Below are 21,776 nucleotides of genomic sequence, written 5' to 3' on the forward strand. Positions count from 1 at the left end.
ATTAGTTTCGGAGTCTATGTAGAGTTCAGTGATTCATCAGTTGCATATAACATCCAAGGCTCATAGTATCACGAACCCTCCTTATTGCCCATCATCCAATTACCTCATTACCCCAACACCTCCCTTCCAGCAACTCTGTTTTCTATAGTTAAAAGTCTCTTATGGCTTGTTTCCCTGTCTGATTTTGTCTTATTTTATTTTTCCCTCTCTTCCCCTATGATCCCCTGATTTGTTTCTTAAATTCTGCATGAATGAAATCATACAATAACTGTCTTCCTCTAATTGATTTATTTGGCTTAGCATAATACCTTCTAGTAGCTGCACCAGTTTATATTCTCATCAACAATGCATGAGGGTTCCTTTTTTTGCCACATCCTCACCAACGTGTGTTTCTTGTATTTTTGATCTTAGCTATTCTGATAGGAGTGAGATGGTATCTCATATTCTAATCATGTTAGATGAGAAGGCTTTGTAGAAAGTATATATATTGAATCACATCACCAAATAGTGCACTATGCACTTTAGTGTATGACAAAATAATTATTTTTCCTAATTCTCTGAGGCTTTCTAGTTGGTCAAAAGATGATGCTAATGCTAATGGCACCAAGATCCTCAATTTCCTGTTCTATGGCCTCACACTATACTTTGAAAACTGGTCCTCTATAAAACACAAAATGAAAACTAGGCTAAAGACTATAGATACCTAGGTGGCTGTTCATTAAGCATCTGCCTTTGGCTCAGGTCATGATCCTAGGGTCCTGGGATCAAGCCTTGCATCTGGTTCCCTGCTCAGCAGGGAGACTGTTTCTCCCTCTTGCTCTACCCCTACCCCCTCACTTGTGCTCCCTCTTGCTAGTTCTCTCTTAAATAAAATCTTTTAAAAAGTAAAATTAACAATTTTTTAAAATAAAAAGCATTTATACAATATGACACTAATGTAAAAATGAATAGAAAAAGGAAAAAATCATTAACAGAAGAGATTTTAAATTTTATTTACATTTTTAAATCTTTTTCTTATAGTTTATACTTATTTTACAAATTTTCTCAAATTTGAGTGGAATATTCTTTTTTTAAATATTTTGTTTATTTATTCATGAGAGACACCGAGAGAGAGAGGCAAAGACACAGGCAGAGGGAAAAGCAGGCTCCATTCAGGGAACCCGACGTGAGACTCAATCTGGGAGTTCCAGGATCACGCTCTGAGCCAAAGGCAGATACTTAACTGCTGAGGCACCCAGGTGTCCCTGGAATATTCTTAAAAAAGAAAAAAATTAGCCCTCTGGCACCTGGGTGGCTCAGTCTGTGAAGCGTCTGCCTCCAGCCCAGGTCATAATCCTGGATTCCTGGGATCCGGCCCCACATTGGATCCCTGCTCAGTGGGGAGCCTGCTTCTCCCTCTTCCTCTGCTACTCCCTGCTTAATGCTTTCTCTCTCTCTCTCTCAAATAAATAAATAAAATATTTTAAAAATTATTTTTAAAAATTAAAAATTAGCCCTTATACTGTATGTCCCAATAAGAGTTGTTTTAGATTTATGGATAACAGTTTGCTAAAATTCATTACTCTTTTTTATTTTTATTTTATTTATTTATTAATTAAAGATTTTATTTATTCATGAGAGACAGAGAGAGAGAGAGGGCCAGAGACACAGGCAGAGGGAGAAGCAGGCTCCATACAGGGAGCCCGACGTGGGACTTGATTCCGGGTCTCCAGGATCAGGCCCTGGGCTGAAGGCAGCGCTAAACCTCTGAGCCACCCGGGCTGCCCTCATTACTCTTTTTAAAAGCTCTGAATTCTATACAATTAAAATTAACCTTTTCCAGAGGTAATCTTTGAAGTATTAAAGAAAAGACTGCCATGCTGAAGATCCATCATTTCTCCCTTCAGTTTGTCCACTGCAACATCAACGAGGGCAAGTTCATCCGCCAAATCCTAAAATACATGAAAGCTTTGAATAACATGTTCTGAAGAATGTTCCTACTTCAATTTTAGAAAAATGAGAAAAATCTGTATCTAGCTACTTTATAATCAAAGTAGAGTTATATTTTGGTAGAAAAAATGATATAAAAGTGATAGTTAAAAAAAAAAAAGTGATAGTTTGTGAATGTGCACAGAGTGACCAGAAGTCAAGGTAAGCAACAGAAGGTAGCAAAAATTACTAATTGCTTTGCCTTCATATCATTGTTAAATTTTTTAGAAGTAGCTTTTTTTCCCCACTTCAGATAATAGTTTAAAAATGATGAAAAGCTATTAAGTTCATCAAAGGATTCTATTACATTTAAACTTTATGCCTAATTTCTGAATTGGCTGAAGTTGTTTTTGGTATGCAACCTTATGGCCAAAACAGAAAGGTGGCCCCCTGTGGAAAGCCATTATATATGGTTCAGCACAGTACATTTAACTTCGGATCTCCCACCTAGGGGTAGATGGGCATATAACCAGACCATAGCTCCCAGTCAGCCATGCAATCATGACAGTAAACAATGATACCCTTACAACCATTCTGTTTTTTACTTTAAGTACCATATTCAATAAATTTCACGAGATAGTCAACACTTTATTATATACTAATTTGAATTAAGTTTTTACCAAATGAAGTAGAATACAGAACTATGTAGAAGATATGTTTTCCCTAAATTGCAGTGGCCAGATTCTAAAGATAAGAAGGTAAAGGGACCAAAATCCCTATTTACTACTGTTTTTTCTCATATCAGATACCATCTGAACTTTCTGGAAAACTGTAGATTCTAAAATGTACTAAATTATGTGTTATATATCAGGAATATAAGGAAGACAAAGAGTTTCACCCAGAGGGATTACATATCACTTCTAAGCTAACTGATAAGGAAATCAGATCATCTTTATAGATCCATTTTTATATTAGTCTATGTATCTGTCTGGGCCTGAACAGCAAAACAGAAACTACTCTAAGCATTTCAAAAGAAGGTATTTAACATAGGGAAATGGATAGACAGCTGGAGGAGGGAAGTAAGGACAAAATGGGAACACTGGGCAACTTAGTTAATATCTATGCTTCAGTATTTTCATTTATACATGGAGATGACAGCAGTACTTACCTTCCAAGGCTGTTATAAAGATTAAATAATATTTTTAAAACATTTAGAGAAGCAAAAGGCTTGTATGTTGAAAACTACAATACATTGCTGAAAACAAAGAAGACACAAATAAGTGGAAAGAAATCACATGTTCATGGATTGAATACCTAATATTGCTAAGATGTCAACATACCCACAATAATCCACAGGTTTATTTTATTTTTTTAAAGATTTATTTATTCATTCATGAGACAGAGACTGGGAGAGGCAGAGACACAGCCAGAGGGAGAAGCAGGATCCTCGTAGGAAGCCCGATGAGGGACTCGATCCTGGATCCCAGGATCACGACCTGAGCCGAAGGCAGGTGCCCAACCACTGAGTCACCCAGGTGTCCCCAATATACAGATTTAATGTAAACCCCCTATGAAATACCAATGGCATTGTTTCTAATAGAGCAAAATCCATTCTAAAATTAATATAAGGGACACCTGAGTGGCTCAGTGGTTGGGTGCCTGCCTTTGGCTCAGGTTGTGATCCCAGGATCTGCGGTCGAGTCCGCATACTGTCCCCTGTGAAAAGCCTGCTTCCCCTTCTGCCTGTGTCTCTGCCTCTTTCTCTGTCTGTGTCTCTCATGAATAAATAAATAAATCTTTAAAAAATAAAAATAAAAATAATATAGAATATTAAGGGACTCCAAATGGCCAAAACAATCTTGAAAAAGAATAAATTTGAAGATCTCATGCTTCCTGAATTCAAAACTTAATACAAAGCTACATCAAAATAGCACGGTATTGACATAAAGATATATAGACTGGGGTGCCTGGGCGGCTCACTTGGCCTAGTGTCTGCCTTCAGCTTGGGTCATGATCTTGGGGTCCTAGTACTGAGCCCCTCATCAGGCTCCCTGCTTAGCAGGGAGTCTGCTTGTCCCTCTCCCTCTGCCCCTCTCTCTCACTCATGCTCTCTCAATTGTTATTTTTTTTTTTTTAAGATTTTACCTATTTGAGAGAAACAGAGAGAGACAGAGAGCAAAAGCAAGGAGGAGAGGGAGAAACAGACTCCCCATGGAGCAGGAAGCCCAATGTAGGACTTGATCCCAGGACCCTGGGATCATGACCTGAGCCGAAGGCAGATGCTTAACTAACTGACTGAGTCACCCAGGCACCCCTAAAATGAATGACTGAATGAATATTGAAATAGAAATTAAAAAAAGAATGTCTCTGTCCCTTTCCCTCAGCCCTCCCCACTCCCACATGTGAGCTGTCTCTCCTAAATAAATACATACATACATACATACATACATACATACATACATACATACATACATAAATAAGGGCAGGGGCACCTTAGCGGCTCAGTGATTGAGTGCCTGCCTTTGGCTCTGGTTGTGGTCTCAGGGTCCTGGGATTGAGTCCCGCACAGGCTCCCCAGAGGGAGCCTGCTTCTCTGTCTGCCTATGTCTCTGCCTCTCTCTCTCTGTCCCTCGTAAATAATTAAATAAACTCTTACAATAAATAAATACAGGCAAAGGATTTGAATAGACACCTCTCCAAAGAAGATACACAAATTGCCAACAGGCACATGAAAAGATGCTGTGGAAACAGAAAGGAAAATCAAAGGACTTCCATTGTTATTTATCAAATTTGGTACTTCTTGTTTTACAATGAGAGTGGAATACTTGAACAAAAACTTTTTTTTAAGATTTTATTTTTAAGGGATCCCTGGGTGGCGCAGCGGTTTGGCGCCTGCCTTTGGCCCAGGGCGTGATCCTGGAGATCCGGGATCGAATCCCACATCAGGCTCCCGGTGCATGGAGCCTGCTTCTCCCTCTGCCTGTGTCTCTGCCTCTCTCTCTCTCTCACTGTGTTCCTATCATAAATAAATAAAAATTTAAAAAAAAAAAAAAGATTTTATTTTTAAGCAATCTCTACACCCACGTGGGGCTTGAACTCACAACCTCGAGATCAGGAGTTCCACACTCCTCCTACTGAGCCAGCCAGACACACCTAAAAAATTTTTAAGTATAAGCTTCTGGGAAGTAGGATTTTCACCTATCACTCTTCCAGGAAGGCAAGGTATGGGATCATTTAAACCGAGTTTTAACAAAATAATGCAGTCAATGTGTCTCCTATGAATAAATTTAAATACTCTAACAATGCCCAATAATACATGGTAAACTTTAAATAAGTGTTTCTTAAATTACATCAAAATCAGATAAGTGAACACATATTGGCTGTGAGAAGATTAGCCCTACAGCCCTGAACTCATCAACATCTACAACACCTAAAAGCTCTTACTTGATTTTCAGCCGCAGGATAGGCTTCTCACTCACCTTCAGTAAGATACAGATAGCACAGGCCATGCCCACAGCACCAGTTCCGACGATGGTGATCTTCCTCTGGGAGATTTTATCTTCCTCAATTAGATTCTCGATAAGCTTCTCCTTGACAGTTGACATTTTGAGAACCTGAGAGGGATAATGGAATTTCAGCAGCATCAAACTCCCTCAACTGGTCACTCTCATAGTACCGATGTTACTAATCACATTGCACATCTAAGGGCCTACCTATTAAGTTTGCAGAACATTGGAGCAGAGGGTGAGAGGAAGTGGAAAAAAAGAATTTTCCTGGTCAAGCGGTGTGGAAAAATAGAGAAGCAACAGACTACCTAGAGGTTGGGTCATCAATAAGCTTTTTTATTTCTCCCTGCCCTCGAGCCACCATTTTCACCCCAGAACCAGACACTCACAAACGCTTTGCTTGGCACAACTTAGCCCACAGGCAGCCGGAACACTCAACGCACTGCTTTTAAGGAAGATTAAAAGAAAAAAAAAGTTACACCAAAAGGAAACCATCGACGGCAGTTGAGGTGCAAAACCCTGTGACGGTTACTCTGGGCACCGCCGACGTAAGAACGCTCCCACTCGCACGACTCTTTCGTCAGCACGGAAGCCCCGCCCCCGCTGGCCCAGGTGCATTGGCAGCAGTTAGGGACCTCTCTGCATGAAGCGGTTTTCCGAGGGTGTGTGGTTGCATCCTGCGTGCCCCCGTGAAGAATTCTAGGCAAGCTTTCAAAGTGTGCAAGAGAGGGCTATTGGGAGTATAGCTTCGTTTTCCTCAGCCAGCCTCGGCCTGGGACTGGATTTAGTGCCGAATTTTTAGAAACCCTCAAGAGTATAGGCTGGTGAGGGTCAGGCTCGAGGCTGCACTGGGAAAAAGCAATCCTGCGAGCAACTATTCTTAGGGTGGCGCCATCTGAAGAGAGTGTCTGAGGAGATTGCTTCCACATGATTTGTCTCTTTCTGAGACGGCATGCTAATGGTACCCGAGTCCCAAAAATGAATTTTTTTAAAGATTTTATTTATTAATCCATGAGAGACACAGAGAGAGGCAGAGACACAGACAGAGGAAGAAGCAGGCTCCATGCAGGGAGCCCCATGTGGAACTCGACCCCGGGATCACGCCCTGAGCCGGAGGCAGCCGCTCAACTGCTGAGCCACCCAGGCGTCCCTATTTGCAGGAATTTAAAACATTGATTATTGAGCTCTGTAACTTCAACATGGAGTGCTAATAAAGATTGAATTAAAGTAAAAAAAATAAAGTAGTAATGAAAAGGGAAGGCCACATCTAGTTTTCTAAGGGTAGTTCTAATTTATACCAAGAATTTATAAACCACAGAAGAGAATACAACCTCCTTAGCCATCTTTTGTTGAGTAATTTGCATTTGAATCCTTTTCCATTTTCTGTTTCAAAGCCTATGGTTTGTTTTTTTTTTTTTTTTTTTTTTCTTTTTTTTTTAATTTTTTTATTTTATTTATGATAGTCACAGAGAGAGAGAGAGAGAGGCAGAGACACAGGCAGAGGGAGAAGCAGGCTCCATGCACCGGGAGCCCGATGTGGGATTCGATCCCGGGTCTCCAGGATCGCGCCCTGGGCCAAAGACAGGCGCCAAACCGCTGCGCCACCCAGGGATCCCAATGGTTTGTTTTTAATGTAGTTCAAACCATGCCATCACCCTGCTTAAAACCCAACTATGGCTTTCCATTACACTTAAAATAACCAATTTTTAAAAATTTTTAAATTAGTTTCAGAGATTGATTTTAGTGATTTGTCAGTAAAATAAATAATTTTTACCACAACCTAAAAGACATTCAAGATTTGGCCTTCTACTAGCCCTCCAGCTTCATCTCAAGACACTCTTCCCTCACTCCCCTCCAGCTTTTCCCCAGCTTTCATTTGGCTCAGGACTTTTTGCTGTTCCCTATTTGTAGAAAGTCCTCCAACCATTCTCAAAGTTGATTTCTCATTTTCAGTCTTAAGCATAAATGGCGCTTCCTCTAGCTTTTCTTGACCAATGTATCAGTTACCACCACCTCCACACATCTCTCCTGTCTCTCTTAAGGCACTTTTCACAAACTATCAGCCCCAAAAAACAGGTTACCTATAGCAGACAGAAGCAGAAGCCACAGTTGGTCCTGTACTACTACTTACTGGTGTGCTTCCTTCCACAGCAACTTCAGTATTTGCACCTCATTTACCACTCAGCTGAGAGGTTGGCACTGCTGGCCAGGATGACCAACAGGCCTTTGGTGGCAAAAGGAGGTATCATCTTGGTAATGGCCAAACTCCTGATCTAGGTGAAGAAAAAGCTCTTCATTCATACCTACCCAAGGCACAGGGCAGGCCCTTCAGGTCCACTGCCTGAGTGGGCTCTCTGGGTGACTACAATCCAAGCTAACTTAACCATTTTGCTTGATTGCAGCCATCTAAATACAGGAGGGCCAAGATTTGTACATTCCAACATTGGCCAAAGTGTAGGAATGCAGTTGAGAATTCTGAAAGCGCATGGCTTTGAAGTACTGATACTTTTACTTTGGCAACATGGGCTTTAGTGGAAAAAGGATTGACTTATCTACATGCATATATATGGACACATTTATCTATATATATGTGAGGAGCACTATGTTCTGAACATCCCATTTGCTTCTCCCACTAACTGGCAACTTATGTAAAATGGGGCTAAGTCATTTTTTTTTTGGACTAAGTCATTGTTAATCTACTTCCCAAGGTTATTAAAACTGAAATGAGATCATATTACATTTAAAAGAATCAGGGCTTCTTGCAGAATTGGCCTATTCCTTGCCTGGGGCAGAAAGATACAATCATCCCAGAACACTTTTTGTGCCAGAAAATGAGGAAGCTTTACAACATTCAATTTAAAAATTCATGAAAGATTAGGCTAATAAATATTTAAGCATTATTTTTCAGTCATGTTGGCATTGACTAATTTTTAAAAGCCTTAAATTGCCTCAAAATTTACAAGAGGCTATGGGCATAAGTACAGGCTTCTTTTTGGCAAAATTTTTAAAGTTCTAAGATTAGTGTTGAAGGTTGTACAACTATGTGAATCCACAGAATTACTTTAAAAGGTGAATTTTATGTGTACATTGTATCCTAAAGCTTTTTTTTTTTAAGCCTATAGAAAAGCAAATCCTATTATATTACTTAATTATCAAGACTATTACATAGTTTGCAGGGATGCCTGGGTGGCTTAGTTGAGCTTCCAGCTCTTGGTTTTGGCTCAGGTCATGCATGATTCATGGGTCCTGAGATCTGAGTCTGGCTCCACACTCAGCAAGGAGTCTTCTTGAAGATTCTCCCTCTGCCCCTTCATCCCCCCACCCTCAAATCTTAAAAAAGACTGTATCATTCAGTCTTGTCCTTTAACATTTGAGATCCACGTGGGGGAAAAAAAGCGTAATTCTTTCTCTTCACTAGCTCTCAGGAAGGAAACTGGTGAAATATCCTGGAGAAGTGGATAATAAAGTTGCTCTAGTTAACTTCTCGAAGTATTCAGGCCTAGGTAAGGGTCATAGTTGTAGATAGACTTTTGAGGAAATTTTTAAAGAAAAAACATTACACTACTGGCCTCCAGAGACAAAGGTTCTTAAAAATCTGTTTCCCTATATCGACCAACTACCACTGCTAATGTTGTTGGCAAATGAGATTTTTACCTTCATGTATAGAATGTCACCTACAGAATTGTAAGGTACCAATTATGATTAGCACTATTATCAAGTTACAATACCCTGTGGCTTAGTATATTTAAATGATTGCTTATAATGAAAATGGTACCAAGACAACCCAGTCAATCTAGTCACACCCTTAACATATTGTCACATTAAAGTCTGATCATTTGGGATGCCTAGGTGGCTCAGCGGTTGGGTGTCTGCCTTTGACTCAGGGCACGATCCCTGGATCTGGAATCGTGTCCCACATCAGGCTCCCTGCATGGAGCCTGCTTCTCTCTGGGTCTCTCATGAATAAATAAATAAAATCTTAAAAAAAAAAAAAAAAGTCCGATCATTTGGGAAGCCTGGGTGACTCAGTGGTTAAGCATCTGCCTTTGGCTGAGGGCGAGATCCTGGAGTCCCACATCAGGGTCCCTGTGTCTCTGCCTCTCTTTGTCTTTTCATGAATACAATCTTTTTAAAAAATAAAGTGTGGAAAAAAAAAAGTGTGATCATTAGTAAACAATACACCTTAAAAAAATCATTGCAATGTTGCTTAAGAATGTAAGTAGCAGCTTGCTTTATCTTTAGAGTCACTGTTCAGAAAAAAAAAAGACTCACTGTTCAAAATTTATTTGGTATTTTAGTTGGTATGACAGTTGGTTGCATTGTCTTTTTACATTATATGGCAATGTACACTATATTCTGACATATATAGTACACAAAATAAGATCCTTTAGAAGAGTTATGCACAATACATGCAATATTGAATTTATACATTGGATCCCAGGATGTGACTGAAGAAAAAAAGATGGCCTAGGCATGTTGGATGTTGGGATGAAGGAATCAGAAGTTACAAAACACAGTAATACACATCTGGTTTAAGGAGTAACTGCAGCATATATGACATTGGCAGTGGTGCGTCCGAGATGGTGGAACGATATTACGTTAACCAATTTAGGACTACACAAGACAGGTATCATCCAGCATCAGGACATAGCTGCAGGGTTTTGTGAACCATTCCTATGTGTAACTTTAGGAAACTGATGTTTTTTTCTTAGGCCATTTTAATATTACGACTTGAGTAACAGGTCAGATAATAAGGACAACATACACAACCTCCAACTAAAATCTTGTTGTAGTCTAGACAGTGACATGGTACATTAGAAAAATTTAAAACTGCAGCTCCTTTTGGATCCCCCAAAGTGTATCTGCACTCTTCTTTAAACGGGCCTCTTCCTCAGGAGTCAGAGTCACCTTCACAACATCAGATATTCCATTCTGTCCCAAGATGCAAGGAACACTAAGGAAGACATCATCTTTTATTCCATAGAGACCCTGAAGACAAAATGAAAAATATTTTATGTTTTGTTTATGCATTCTGGTGTCTCCTAAGACTTTAATTCTCTACAATTATGAAACTTATTTAGTACAACTTGAGAAGTAGAAATTCCTTTCCACATTTTCAGTTAGGATGTTATGAACAGTACAAGTCATCAAAATACCAAAAGAATTTCTGTTCTAATAGAAAATCTAAATTATTGCCATTATCCATATTACTGTCAAGTTTTTATTGATAACAGCCTGGCAACTCTATCTTGAGTGGGACTTCTTTTTTTCCTCCAAAGGAAAAAATTTTTCTTTTGTGGTCTTACTGATAACCTACCTCAACTTATTATCAGTAAGTTCTCAAGTATCTATGCAGTGAACATAGCACAAGTAGACAAGGTATGGTGAACACAGTATTAGTAGACATTAATCCCAAAGCTCAACCATTTCTCTCCAAAAAAGAAAACTGTGAGTGAATTATGTCACTTAAATCAACGATTGACAACGACTCTAACTGCTTTCACAGAAGAATCTTTTTTAAAAGCCAGGAAATAATGGCATTCAAATACAGTGTATCATTATATAGACCTACCTTAATCATGGTGGAAATTGGATGCACCCGCCTAAGATTCTTCATTATACTTTCTGCCAAATCTGCCACAGAGAGTCCAATGGCCCAGGAAGTGTAGCCTTTTAGTTTGATCACCTCATAGGCACTGTAGGGTAGGAAGGACAGGGAAAGGTAGGAAAATGTAAGGTAAGAGAAAGATACAGCTTTCACTGAACACATGCTTTATTGCAAATAATGCCAGTAAGTTCTATTATATACCTGAGTAACACTTGCCATGTATACCAGGATATTATGTATAGGGATGTTCGCAACAGTAATGTTAGTAATAGCAAAAACCCTGGCAATAAGCCCGATGATATAATAAGCTCTCCAACAGGGAATGGATAAGTTGTGGTACATACAGAGACCGTATTCAATACAATGGAATGTTACAAACTGTCAAAACAAGTAACTATACCTACATGCAAAAAAAATATGATTATTTAAAATGTAATGCTCAATTTTAAAAAGTTACTACAAAATTACGTATAGTATTTGACTCAAGATTATTTCAAACAAAGGATGAGTAGTAGAACAGCAAGAGGAGTGAGGGAAAGAGCGCAGAACTCATGCAAATCCAAGTACCAGCAGAAGACTAGTGTTTCTAACTCAACACTATGCTATACTTAGTTGATAGCCATTGTCAATGTTTCTTGGGTTGGGTGGTGGGTTCACAAGTTTTTATAAGAGGGCCTTGCCGAAATCAATCATGATTCAATATTCAATTCTATGGACCTGAGGTCCACACATGACCACATTCATAGTTTATTTTTATTTTTTTTTTAAAGATTTTATTTATTTGCTCATGAGAAACAGAGAGACAGAGAGGCAGAGACACAGGCCAAGGGAGAAGCAGGCTCCATGCAGGGAACCTGACATGGGACTCGATCCTGGGTCTCCAGGATCAGGCCCTGGGCTGAAGGCAGGGCTAAACCGCCAAGCCACCCGGGCTGCCCACATTCATGGTTTATAGTAAGTAAATCAAAACTGAAAGATTCCCTATTTAAACAATTTCTAACAGTTAATATCTACATTTTTAGAACAATTATGAACCTAGACATTCTTTGAAACTTTATAATCATTTGAACAAACAAGTTATTTGTTTCTACTCATAAAGCCTGTAACAGGAAATTAGATTTAAAAATTCTGGGATCCCTGGGTGGCGCAGCGGTTTGGCGCCTGCCTTTGGCCCAGGGCGCGATCCTGGAGACCCGGGATCGAATCCCACGTCGGGCTCCCGGTGCATGGAGCCTGCTTCTCCTTCTGCCTATGTCTCTGCCTCTCTCTCTCTCTCTGTGGGACTATCATAAATAAATAAAAAAAGATTTAAAAATTCTTGGGGTGCCTGGGTGGCTCCATTGGTTGAGAGTTCAACTCTTGGTTTTGGTTCAGGTCATGATCTTGGGGTCGTGGGATTGGCTCCACATCAAGCGCTGTGCTCAGCAGGAAGTCTGCTTGAGATTCTCTCTCTTTGCCCTTCCCCTTCACACACACATGCACTCTCTCAAATAAATAAATTATTCTTATTTCTCTGGCACTTGGCTGGCTCAGTCCATGTAACATGTGACTCTTGATCTCCAGGTCCTGAGTTCAAGCCCCACATGGGGTGTAAAGATTACTTAAATAAATAAAACGTTAGATAAATAAACAGAATCCTATCCCTAATTGAACGAACCATATATGCTATTGAAGACTGAATCTCAAATAAGATAGACTTACAAGCACAAAAAGATTTATACTATACAGAACTATAGCAAAAAAAGACTTGCACTAATAATTTTCAATATCTTTATCTCTGTTTTAGTATATGTGCTGCCAAAGTGAGCACTTTATCTGTTTTATAGTATGTTCTTTATAAAAATTTTTAAAAGTTTATTTTTTATTATTATTTTTAAGTAATCTCTAAATTCAGCTAGCTAGTCAGGTGTCCCTCGAAAAATGTTTTCTAAGTACTCAAATTCTATTAAACTTGCAAACTTTAAAGTAAAAATAATGTTTTAATCTTCTGTATTGCCAAATTATGAGATCTATTACCTGTCAACCACCTGTTTGTGAACCTCTTTCCACTGTTCCTTATCTGCATCAGTGCCTAAGTCAGGGTGCAGATTCTTCAGAGAGACACCAGCAACATTTACTCCACTCCATACAGGCACTAAAAGAATCAGTATAGAATACATTTATTTCTGCACACCATCCAGCAGACAGTAATAACATTCTAACCAGTCTTAAGGATTAATTATTAACCTGCTTCAAGTCAACACACTCCTTGCTTGCTGACTTAAGACCCCTGATCCATAACAGAAGTAATTCACCTTCTTTGAGATCTGCAGACTACTGGTCTTGGGGAATAAAGAACCACAACTTTGGGCAGCCTGGGTGGCTCAGCGGTTTAGTGCCACCTTCAGCCCAGGGCATGATCCTGGAGACCCGGGATCGAGTCCCACATCAGGCTCCCTGCATGGAGCCTGCTTCTCCCTCTGCCTGTGTCTCTGCCCCTCTCTCTCTCTCTGTTTCTCATGAATAAATAAATAAAATCTTAAAAAAAATAAAATAAAATAGGGATCCCTGGGTGGCGCAGCGGTTTAGCGCCTGCCTTTGGCCCAGGGCACGATCCTGGAGACCCGGGATCGAGTCCCACATCGGGCTCCCGGTGCATGGAGCCTGCTTCTCCCTCTGCCTGTGTCTCTGCCTCTCTCTCTCTCTCTCTCTCTCTCTGTGTGTGACTAGCATAAATAAATAAATAAATAAATAAATAAATAAATATAATAATAAATTAATTAATAAATAAATAAATAAAATTAAATAAAACAAGAAATATCACAGACCACTGCATTCCCTTAGCTGATTAAACCCATTCAAAACTCTCTGGGCCAAGCAGAAACCGGGGTTGGCTTCTGGATAAAAGCCTGCTTTCTCGGGGCACCTGGGGGGCTCAGTGGTTGAGCATCTGCCTTTGGCTCCAGTTGTGATCCCGGGGTCCTGGGATCGAGTCCTGCATCAGGCTCTCCACAGGGAGCCTCCTTCTCCCTCTGCCTGTGTCTCTGCCTCTCTCTCTATGACTCCTGTGAATAAACAAAATCTAAGAGTCTGTCTTCTTTCCAGGTTGCCAGCCTCCTGCATAAAGCTCATATTCCTTCCCGGTCAAAACTTGCCTCTTGAGTACTGGCCTTTTAAGCAATGAGGAGTCAAACTTGGGTTTGGTAACAAGACTAGTAATTTTGACATCTTTCTAATTATCATTTCTTATCTGGGGAGGATTACCTGCCTTGGGTAGATGGTCAAGACTACCAATGCCCTTACTCTTATGTTTTCATTGATTAGATTATATAAGCTGAGAATTTCCACCAGATTCTAACTTGTTTTCCTAACCTATTAGGATGTTTAATCCATACATATTTGAGAAATACAGATAATATGAGATCATAAGGGGGAATTTACTTGGCATAAGTAACTGAGAACTCTGCACAAATCATAACATCTTTCAACTATGATAGAATTTTCCCATTCACTTCATTTGGATGGGCTGACCTTTTTTGAGTCACGCAGTTCAAGTCAAGTATAGACAGCTGTGATATGAAAGGACTGAAGTCATCCTAGGAACTATCCTCTTATTTTAATATGTCATTGTAAGAAATAAAAGAAATTTCATTCCCCATCCCTCATGCCATAAAGTGCCATATAAAATGGTTAAAATCTTAACATGTAATTATAGCAAAAGGCAGATTTTTAGAAACCATTCTACTCCGATGAATGGATTATCTGATTTCAGCTCTGATTTAATAATGAAACTTCTATCAATATTTTACAGTCTTTTTGAAAACAAAAAGAGGAAATAAGTTATGCTTACCACTGGAGTCTCCATGCTCTCCAAGGACCCACCCATGACAGCTTAACGGGTGAACTCCCAGCCTTTCCCCCATTAGGTAACGGAACCGGGCTGAATCCAGATTGCAACCACTTCCAATAACTCGGTTTTTGGGAAAGCCACTTATCTTCCAAGCCACATAGGTCAAGATATCCACTATGAAGAAAACATTGAGGCAAAGATACTAGGTAAATTATTAGATAATATCTGGCTACTCAAGATATATGGCTGTGTATGAATCTTGATACTGATTATGATCAATCAGTATTTTTGTTAAATTTTTAAACCTCTATATTTGCATAATACAGCAAATTCGTTAAGTATTCAAGAAGGGTGGCTTAATGAAAATAAATTGTGCTTCAAGAGCACCTTATTCATAAACTTACACCTCATCTAAGACCTTCTTGGGCGAATAATTTTTAAGTTCTAAATACATTCAGGGGCATTGTACCTCCTTTGTTATTTTAAACTCAACTTTATTTTAGGGGTGCCTGGGTGGCTCAGTTGATTAAGCATCTGCCTTCTGCTCAGGCCATGATCCTGGATCCTGAGCGAGAGCATTGAGCTCCGCATCAGGGACCCTGCTCAGTGCAGAGTCTCCTTCTCTCTGACCCTCTCCCCTCTCGTGCTGCTCTTTCTCAAATAAATAAAATCTTTAAAAAATAATAATAAACTATTTTAGCAAATCCATTCATACAAGGAAAATGAAAATGAAAATATGAGAAATAAGCATGTGTATACAGAACATCACATAGAACACCAGTTTTACTTGAACTCATCTATTTGTGTAATTGAGTCTCACCTGGATTGGAAACAACAAGCAACTTGCAGTTTGGGCTGTATTTGACAATATTAGGAATGATGAACTTAAAGATGTTCACGTTACGCTGGACCAAATTAAGACGACTTTCTCCCTCTTGCTGACGTGCCCCAGCCGTGATAATAACCAGCTTGGAGTTTGCAGTCACATTATAGTCTAGACAAAAGTGAACAAAACCCAGATGAGGGCCTTTAAAAGAACTCTATTACCAAGCAGCAAAAATTTGTCCCATAAACTTTTTTTTGATGGACAGTTTTATCAGTGTTTTATCATCTCCCTTACTTCCTTTCACACATAGGTAAATACAGATAAATGCCTATAATGTCACTCTCCTACCCCCAACTCCTCCTTTAGTTTTTGGCTACTTAACATGAAAGAAGAGTGCATCAACACCTTCCTTGTAGTCTCGTTTTAGACTGTGACTTTATATTATGATATAGAATGATCTGGGAAGAGTTGGAAAGAATCAAATGAGCTATATCTCCCAATTTTTTTTGCCACCTAAGCTCGTGCTCATTCTTCCATTCTCCTCTTCCTATTAACCTCTTTATTGTGATCATACCAGCCCAAAGACAGGCTGGTTTTTGTTTTTAAGCAAAGGCAACTTTACACTTATCAGGCATATCTTACTTCTAGATACCCTATGGCACAGGATGGTTAACTCAGCCCATAGATAAGCAGTCCACGGTTTTCAAGCGTTAAACAGAAGACTATTTGATTACATATGTCCAGGTTGCCTGACAAGGGCTCATAAGTGTGAAAGGCCCAAGAATATCTGAACAGGCTCATTTACCCTATTCTCAACTTTGTGTTAGTGTGTGAAAGGAGCAGGGGAAGTATATTAAATATTAGAAATAATATGGTTAAACATGGACCTGACGAGCTTTACTAATTACATTCTGATTCAGATGCTTTCCACACTAGGACATATTGGATTTCCATTTAGAACCATTTACTAGAAATTGAAACTTTGATATAAACAGATTATCAAGGCAAAATTGTTCAAAGGCTCTCTGGTCCTATATAAAAAATAAATCTTTGAAGTGGCAGGATTTCAAGCCTGACAGAGAATTAAGTCTAGCATAGACCACGATATAAACTTGTTGAAATCAACCTTTGCCAGAGACAATTTTTGGTGTTCTAAGGAAAAGGCTGCCGTGCTGGAGATCCATCATCTCTCCCTTCAATTTGTCTTCCATGACATCAACAAGAGCGAGTTCATCTGCCAAGTCCTAAAAGATAAAATTTTTACTCAAATGGAAAACTGCTACTTCCAAGTTTTAGAAAGGCATGCAAATTTTGTATTTCTAGCATAGAAGAATTCTGCTACTTTATTAATATCAGGACATACTTCAAAGTAGACTCAAGTACCCATTTAAAAACTGACTCACAAAACAAACAAACAAACAAAAAAAACTGACTCACAGATGACCCATGCATAGGAAGAAGTACTGATCTCTTCTCATCACTAAACCAACCTTTGGGGAATCCCTGGGTGGCTCAGCCATTTATCACCTGCCTTCGGCCCAGGGCGTGATCCTGGAGTCCCAGGATCAAGTCCTGCATCGGGCTCCCTGCATGGAGCCTGCTTCTCCCTCTGCCTGTCTCTGCCTCTCTGTCTCTCATGAATAAATAAAATCTTTAAAAAGATTCTTTCAACTGAACCTGTAAATGTTCATAGGTGCATCTCAGACCAGGAGCACCAACAATAGCTTTAATACATATGAATTGTTATAACCAAGTAGGTTATACTAGCTGAGCTAGTATAGTATAACAGATCTACTCCCCAAGTTACCAATACTATAATAACCTGGGGCATCTGCCTTCAGCTCAGGTCACGATCTCAGGGCTCTAGGATCAAGCCCCACCTCAGGCTCCCTGCTCAGCCAGGAGTCTACTTCTCCCACCCCCTCTGCCCCTCCCCCTGCTTGTGCTCGTGCTTTCAATAAAATCTTCGTAAAAAAAAAAATGTATATAATAACCTGGCAATTACTCTTATACACACCTGAGTTAGAGAGGACCACAGATTATTCACAGGTGTGAGAAAAACATCAATGGCATCAATTTCCGATCCAGTGGGAAAGCATTAAGAATTGCGACAGGTATCCCCTCTTTTAGAAGTTTTCATTATGCCAATTCACTTTTTTTTAAAGGACTTGTTTATTTATTTATTCATGAAAGAGAGAGAGAAGCAGAGACACAGGCAGAGGGAGAAGCAGGCTCCATGTTTTGGAACCCAATGCAGGACTCGATCCCGGGACTCCAGGATCATGCCCTGGGCCGAAGGCAGGTGCTAAACTGCTGAGCTACCCAGGGATCCCCCCAACTCACATTTACACAAAACCTAATATTAGTACCTGTTTTCACCAACTGAAAGAAATCCAAAGAGGATTTTTGCTTCTATGAGAACAGGCAAAAAGCAATATAGCATTCAGTGTTTGTTCTGCATGAGCCCTTATTACAGAGGTTGCATACACCCTAGGTACTACCAAGCTCCTTCCCCAAGGAACCTTACCCAGCATCCCAATAGCAAGCTGTCATAGATTTGAACCTTGTGAGCATCTGTACCTTACTTTGCACATCCATTAGCAAGATGTGTCCTAAGGTAGCAGAAAAGCCTAAGGTTATTTCTTGGGTCTGAAAGTGCTCAAAAAATTTTCCATAGAAATTAATGGTAATTGCCTCTTCATTTTACACCACTTCAGCTTCACAAAGGTTCCATAGGAATGCTCTCCTTTAGGATAGTGGGGGAAACCTTTACACTATGTGGCCTCTCTAAGATCACATATAAAGCAATGTGTTGTTCCCCAACCTCTGCATAGCTCATTTCTGCCTTCAGTTCCTTATTTCAGTCCTTTCCTGTTCAAAAGCCAGAATTAATCACTTCACTCCCTTATTAGGAACTCCAAACCTAAACTTCAAAGATATTTTAATATTACAAACTGCCTTGATTTTTTTTCTTATATAAACCAGGCTTGATTACTGTAAAACATGTTCTTTATTCATTCACAAATTACTAAATTCGGTACCATAACTGGTACCAAAATTACTATTCAAGGTGAGGGGCAATAGAGATTTTTATGGGAGAAAGACAAGATTTCCCAGTTAGTGTGATTCTTAATTTTACCAAATGTATGTTATCACTTTCAACTCAAAAATTACTCTAAAATAAATTTAGCTGGTTTAAAAGCATGGACTCTTCTTCATTTATAGGCAATTCATGCACATAAATACGGTAAAGTGAATTTTTTTTTTTTTTTTTTTAAGGGGGGTAAAGTGAATTTAAGGAATTGTGTAACCTGCCTAATAACTTTTGGTACACATACACTTTCGGTATGGCATCACACATCTCTAGTTTGTTCCACAAAAAGCTTTTTGAATGAGTGCACGAACCTGAATATTTGTATATACAATGCGATTAATACAATTCTTGGGGGGGGGAGGGGGATGGATGGCTTCCAGAGTGATTGGCTCTCACCTTCATTAAGATACTGATGGCACAAGCCATGCCAACAGCACCAACGCCAACAACTGTAATCTTATTCTGGGGGGTATGGTCTTCCTTAAGAAGATTCTGAATCAGCTGATCCTTGAGCGTTGCCATTTTGGACTTAGAACCAAAAGGAATCTATAGGGGTAAAAAACACAGTCAGTGCATCCTCTTTAAATTAACGCTATTAACCAAAAGCTGTTCCTAAAGAGCTTATTTTACCTCCTTTGGGGGTACTTGCCCCTAAAAAGGGGGAAGGAAAAAAGCCTCAACATGGATAGAGGAATGGTGAAAGACCTAATGCCAGACTCTGGTTTGGCTAGGACCTTGGTGTAAAGGATCTCACCTTGGCATGGAAAAATAATATTGATGTTTGGGTGTAAGTATAGCTTCCTGAGGATTCACTCATCTTGACTGATTAACCCCAAGCGGGGCCGCCTGGCCTCACTCAAAAATCACTGCAGCTCAGCTCCAGTCACCAGGGCTCCCCGCAAACCCTCAAGGGAGGAGCACAGCAACGTGCAGGAAGCTCCCGTAACCGCCTCGCGGAGGCCCCCGGCTGCTGCCCGAGGCCGTGCAAAAAGCTCCGCTCATGCGCACTGGCCCCTTCCAGCGGCGGAGGGCGGGCTCCCCGCCCCGCCCCGCCCCGCCCCGCCCCGCCCGCGCGGCGCCAGGCTCGTGCGCATGCTCCGCGGCTTTGCAGAGCCGGGCCCCAGCCCCGACGGCGGCGGCCGGGGGAGCCCCGCCCTCGAGCGGAAACGACCGCGAGGTCGGAGGCAGCGGCCCGGAGGCGGACTTTAGACCCCGCCAGGGCCCAGCCGGCTGCCTCCCGCGCGGCCGCACTTTAAGCCGCAGAGGCTGCTGTTAACCAACAGGGAGGGCGGTGCCTCGTGCGGCCTCCGCCGCGATCCATGTTGCAAAGGCGTGAGGACCGGTAAGAGGAAATACCTTCAGTACAGGAAGCGGGAGAAAAAAAAAAAAAAAAAAAAGCTGCAGAGGCCCGGAGCCCTAAAGTTCCTAGATCCTTGGTGGATGCCCCATTTCCGGCGCCGGAGAGGGTGGGGAGCGCGGGGTGGGGGTGGGGGTGGGGGTGGGGGGCTTAGCTCTGCATCCCCTGGACGGATGACCACAGGCTGCATCGCGGAGCGCCACGTCTAGTCTTGACACCACCCCCCAAAGGGCAAGAACATCCGAGAGGACGTCCAGGCAGGCAGCCCGGAGTCCCCAGGCTGGAGTCGGGTCTCCTTACAGATCGCGGCTATTTCTAGAATTGGCTTCAGCACACCTGCAGCCCGGGGCCGGCGGGGCCGGCGGGGCCGGGGGAGGGGGGAGCCCTGCGCAAGGCGGGTCTGCTCCCCACCCCTGCCGCCCGCCCTGGGGCCCCCGACATGCCCGGACCCCCTCCCAGCGTCAGGTGGCCCCATCTCTCAAGAGGAGTGGAGGCTACCAGATGCCCTCAGGGTCCCACGTGAGACGCAGGAGGGCTCGGACCCCCGCTCCGCCTCGGGGTCGCGGAGCCCACCTCGCACCCCACCGCCCGCGGCCTGCGCCGGCAGCGCCCCGGGGGCCCGCCCCTCCGCGTCCCCCGCCCCACACTCAGCCGCGGGGGCTGGGGGGCTGGGGGGCTCGGGGGGCTCGGGAACCCGGACCTCGAGCTCTGTGCCGCTCGCCTCCTTTAAGCTCAGATCGGTCCCACCCGGGTCGTTCCGCATCCGCCCGGGCCTCCGACCGCCTGGGCACAGCGCACCGCGTGTGCACCTGGGCTGCCCGGCCCGACCGGAGCCGCCGCCCCGGCCCGCGGCCCGCCCCCAGCCCCCGCCCCCCCCAGGCGGGGCCCCCTGCCCGGGCAGCGGCGAGCCAGGCACCCGGGGCCGCCCGCCGTCCCCGCCTCCGGCTCAGCGCGCCGGGCCCCACCGTACCCCGGACCGGGCGTGCACGTCGGGACTTGGCGGCGGCGGCGGCTCCGACTCCCGGGGCCGCGCGCGGGAGGGGCCTTAAGTGGAAGCGCGAGGCTGACGTCACGGGGGCAGCCGGGCGGACGTGCGGGAACCCACGTGTGGGTCGGGCCAGGGGCGGGCTCCGCGCGGGGCGGGGCGGGGCGGGGCGGGGCGGGCGGCGCGGCCGCGGGGGGGCGCACCTGCGCACCTGCGGACCCGCGCACCTGCGGACGTCGGGGGGCGCCCGCGCCGCGGTGCCTCTGGCCCCTAGAGCCCGCCCGCAGCCCGGATCCCGCCGGGCCGACCCTCAGGAGACGCTTGCGCCGACTCTTCCCCGTGTCCCACTGCCCAGAACCGCTGCTGGCACGAAGTCACTCAGCTGTGTTGGAAGCATCGTTCCGTCCTTACCCAGCTCCAGTGATCCCCGAAACTTGGCGCTGCTGCCCAACCTCCCAAGTCCCCCAGCCCGCAGCGAGGCCTCAGCTCTAGTCTTTGTGGGTGCCTTCCTTTGCCTGGCCTGGCTTCCTCCTCTAGATCTCCCTTAAACCTCACCCATCATCTGGTAACACGCGCGCGCACACACACAGTTGGTATCTCCCTTGTCGCTGCAGCTGCTGAGCTGCGTCTCCTTCAACCCGGCTTGCATTAGCGAAGGGTGGC

General features: G+C 42.8%; 2 protein-coding genes across 3 annotated transcripts in view; both read right to left on the reverse strand.

Annotated features, from left to right (window-relative positions):
* The window catches only part of LOC121475959 (L-lactate dehydrogenase C chain), a 43,356-nt gene extending 35,691 nt beyond the window's left edge, over nucleotides 1-7,665 (reverse strand). The window contains exons 1-3 of the mRNA XM_041729645.1: nucleotides 7,546-7,665; nucleotides 5,388-5,522; nucleotides 1,814-1,931 (exon numbers count right to left, since the gene is read on the reverse strand). Coding sequence (XP_041585579.1) covers nucleotides 1,814-1,931; nucleotides 5,388-5,513 — 244 coding nt within the window. The 5' untranslated portion in view covers nucleotides 5,514-5,522; nucleotides 7,546-7,665. The remainder of the gene's footprint in view (nucleotides 1-1,813; nucleotides 1,932-5,387; nucleotides 5,523-7,545) is intronic.
* A 2,017-nt stretch (nucleotides 7,666-9,682) lies between these two features.
* On the reverse strand, nucleotides 9,683-21,237 carry LOC121476435 (L-lactate dehydrogenase A chain). 2 transcript variants are annotated; one of them, XM_041730447.1, is made up of 8 exons: nucleotides 21,099-21,237; nucleotides 19,168-19,317; nucleotides 16,804-16,921; nucleotides 15,672-15,845; nucleotides 14,852-15,025; nucleotides 13,039-13,156; nucleotides 10,987-11,110; nucleotides 9,683-10,403 (listed from the first exon to the last, which is right to left on the reverse strand). In XM_041730447.1, exons 2-8 carry the CDS (start codon nucleotides 19,291-19,293, stop codon nucleotides 10,239-10,241), a joined length of 999 nt encoding a protein of 332 aa, XP_041586381.1. In that variant the 5' UTR covers nucleotides 19,294-19,317; nucleotides 21,099-21,237; the 3' UTR covers nucleotides 9,683-10,238. The 2 variants fall into 2 exon arrangements, with proteins under 2 accessions (XP_041586381.1, XP_041586382.1); XM_041730448.1 differs by lacking the exons at nucleotides 10,987-11,110; nucleotides 21,099-21,237 and having other exon boundaries at nucleotides 9,683-10,281; nucleotides 13,062-13,156.
* Nucleotides 21,238-21,776: the final 539 nt, after the last annotated feature.

The sequence above is a fragment of the Vulpes lagopus genome, chromosome 15 (genome assembly GCF_018345385.1).
Source record: "Vulpes lagopus strain Blue_001 chromosome 15, ASM1834538v1, whole genome shotgun sequence".
NCBI lineage: Eukaryota > Metazoa > Chordata > Mammalia > Carnivora > Canidae > Vulpes > Vulpes lagopus.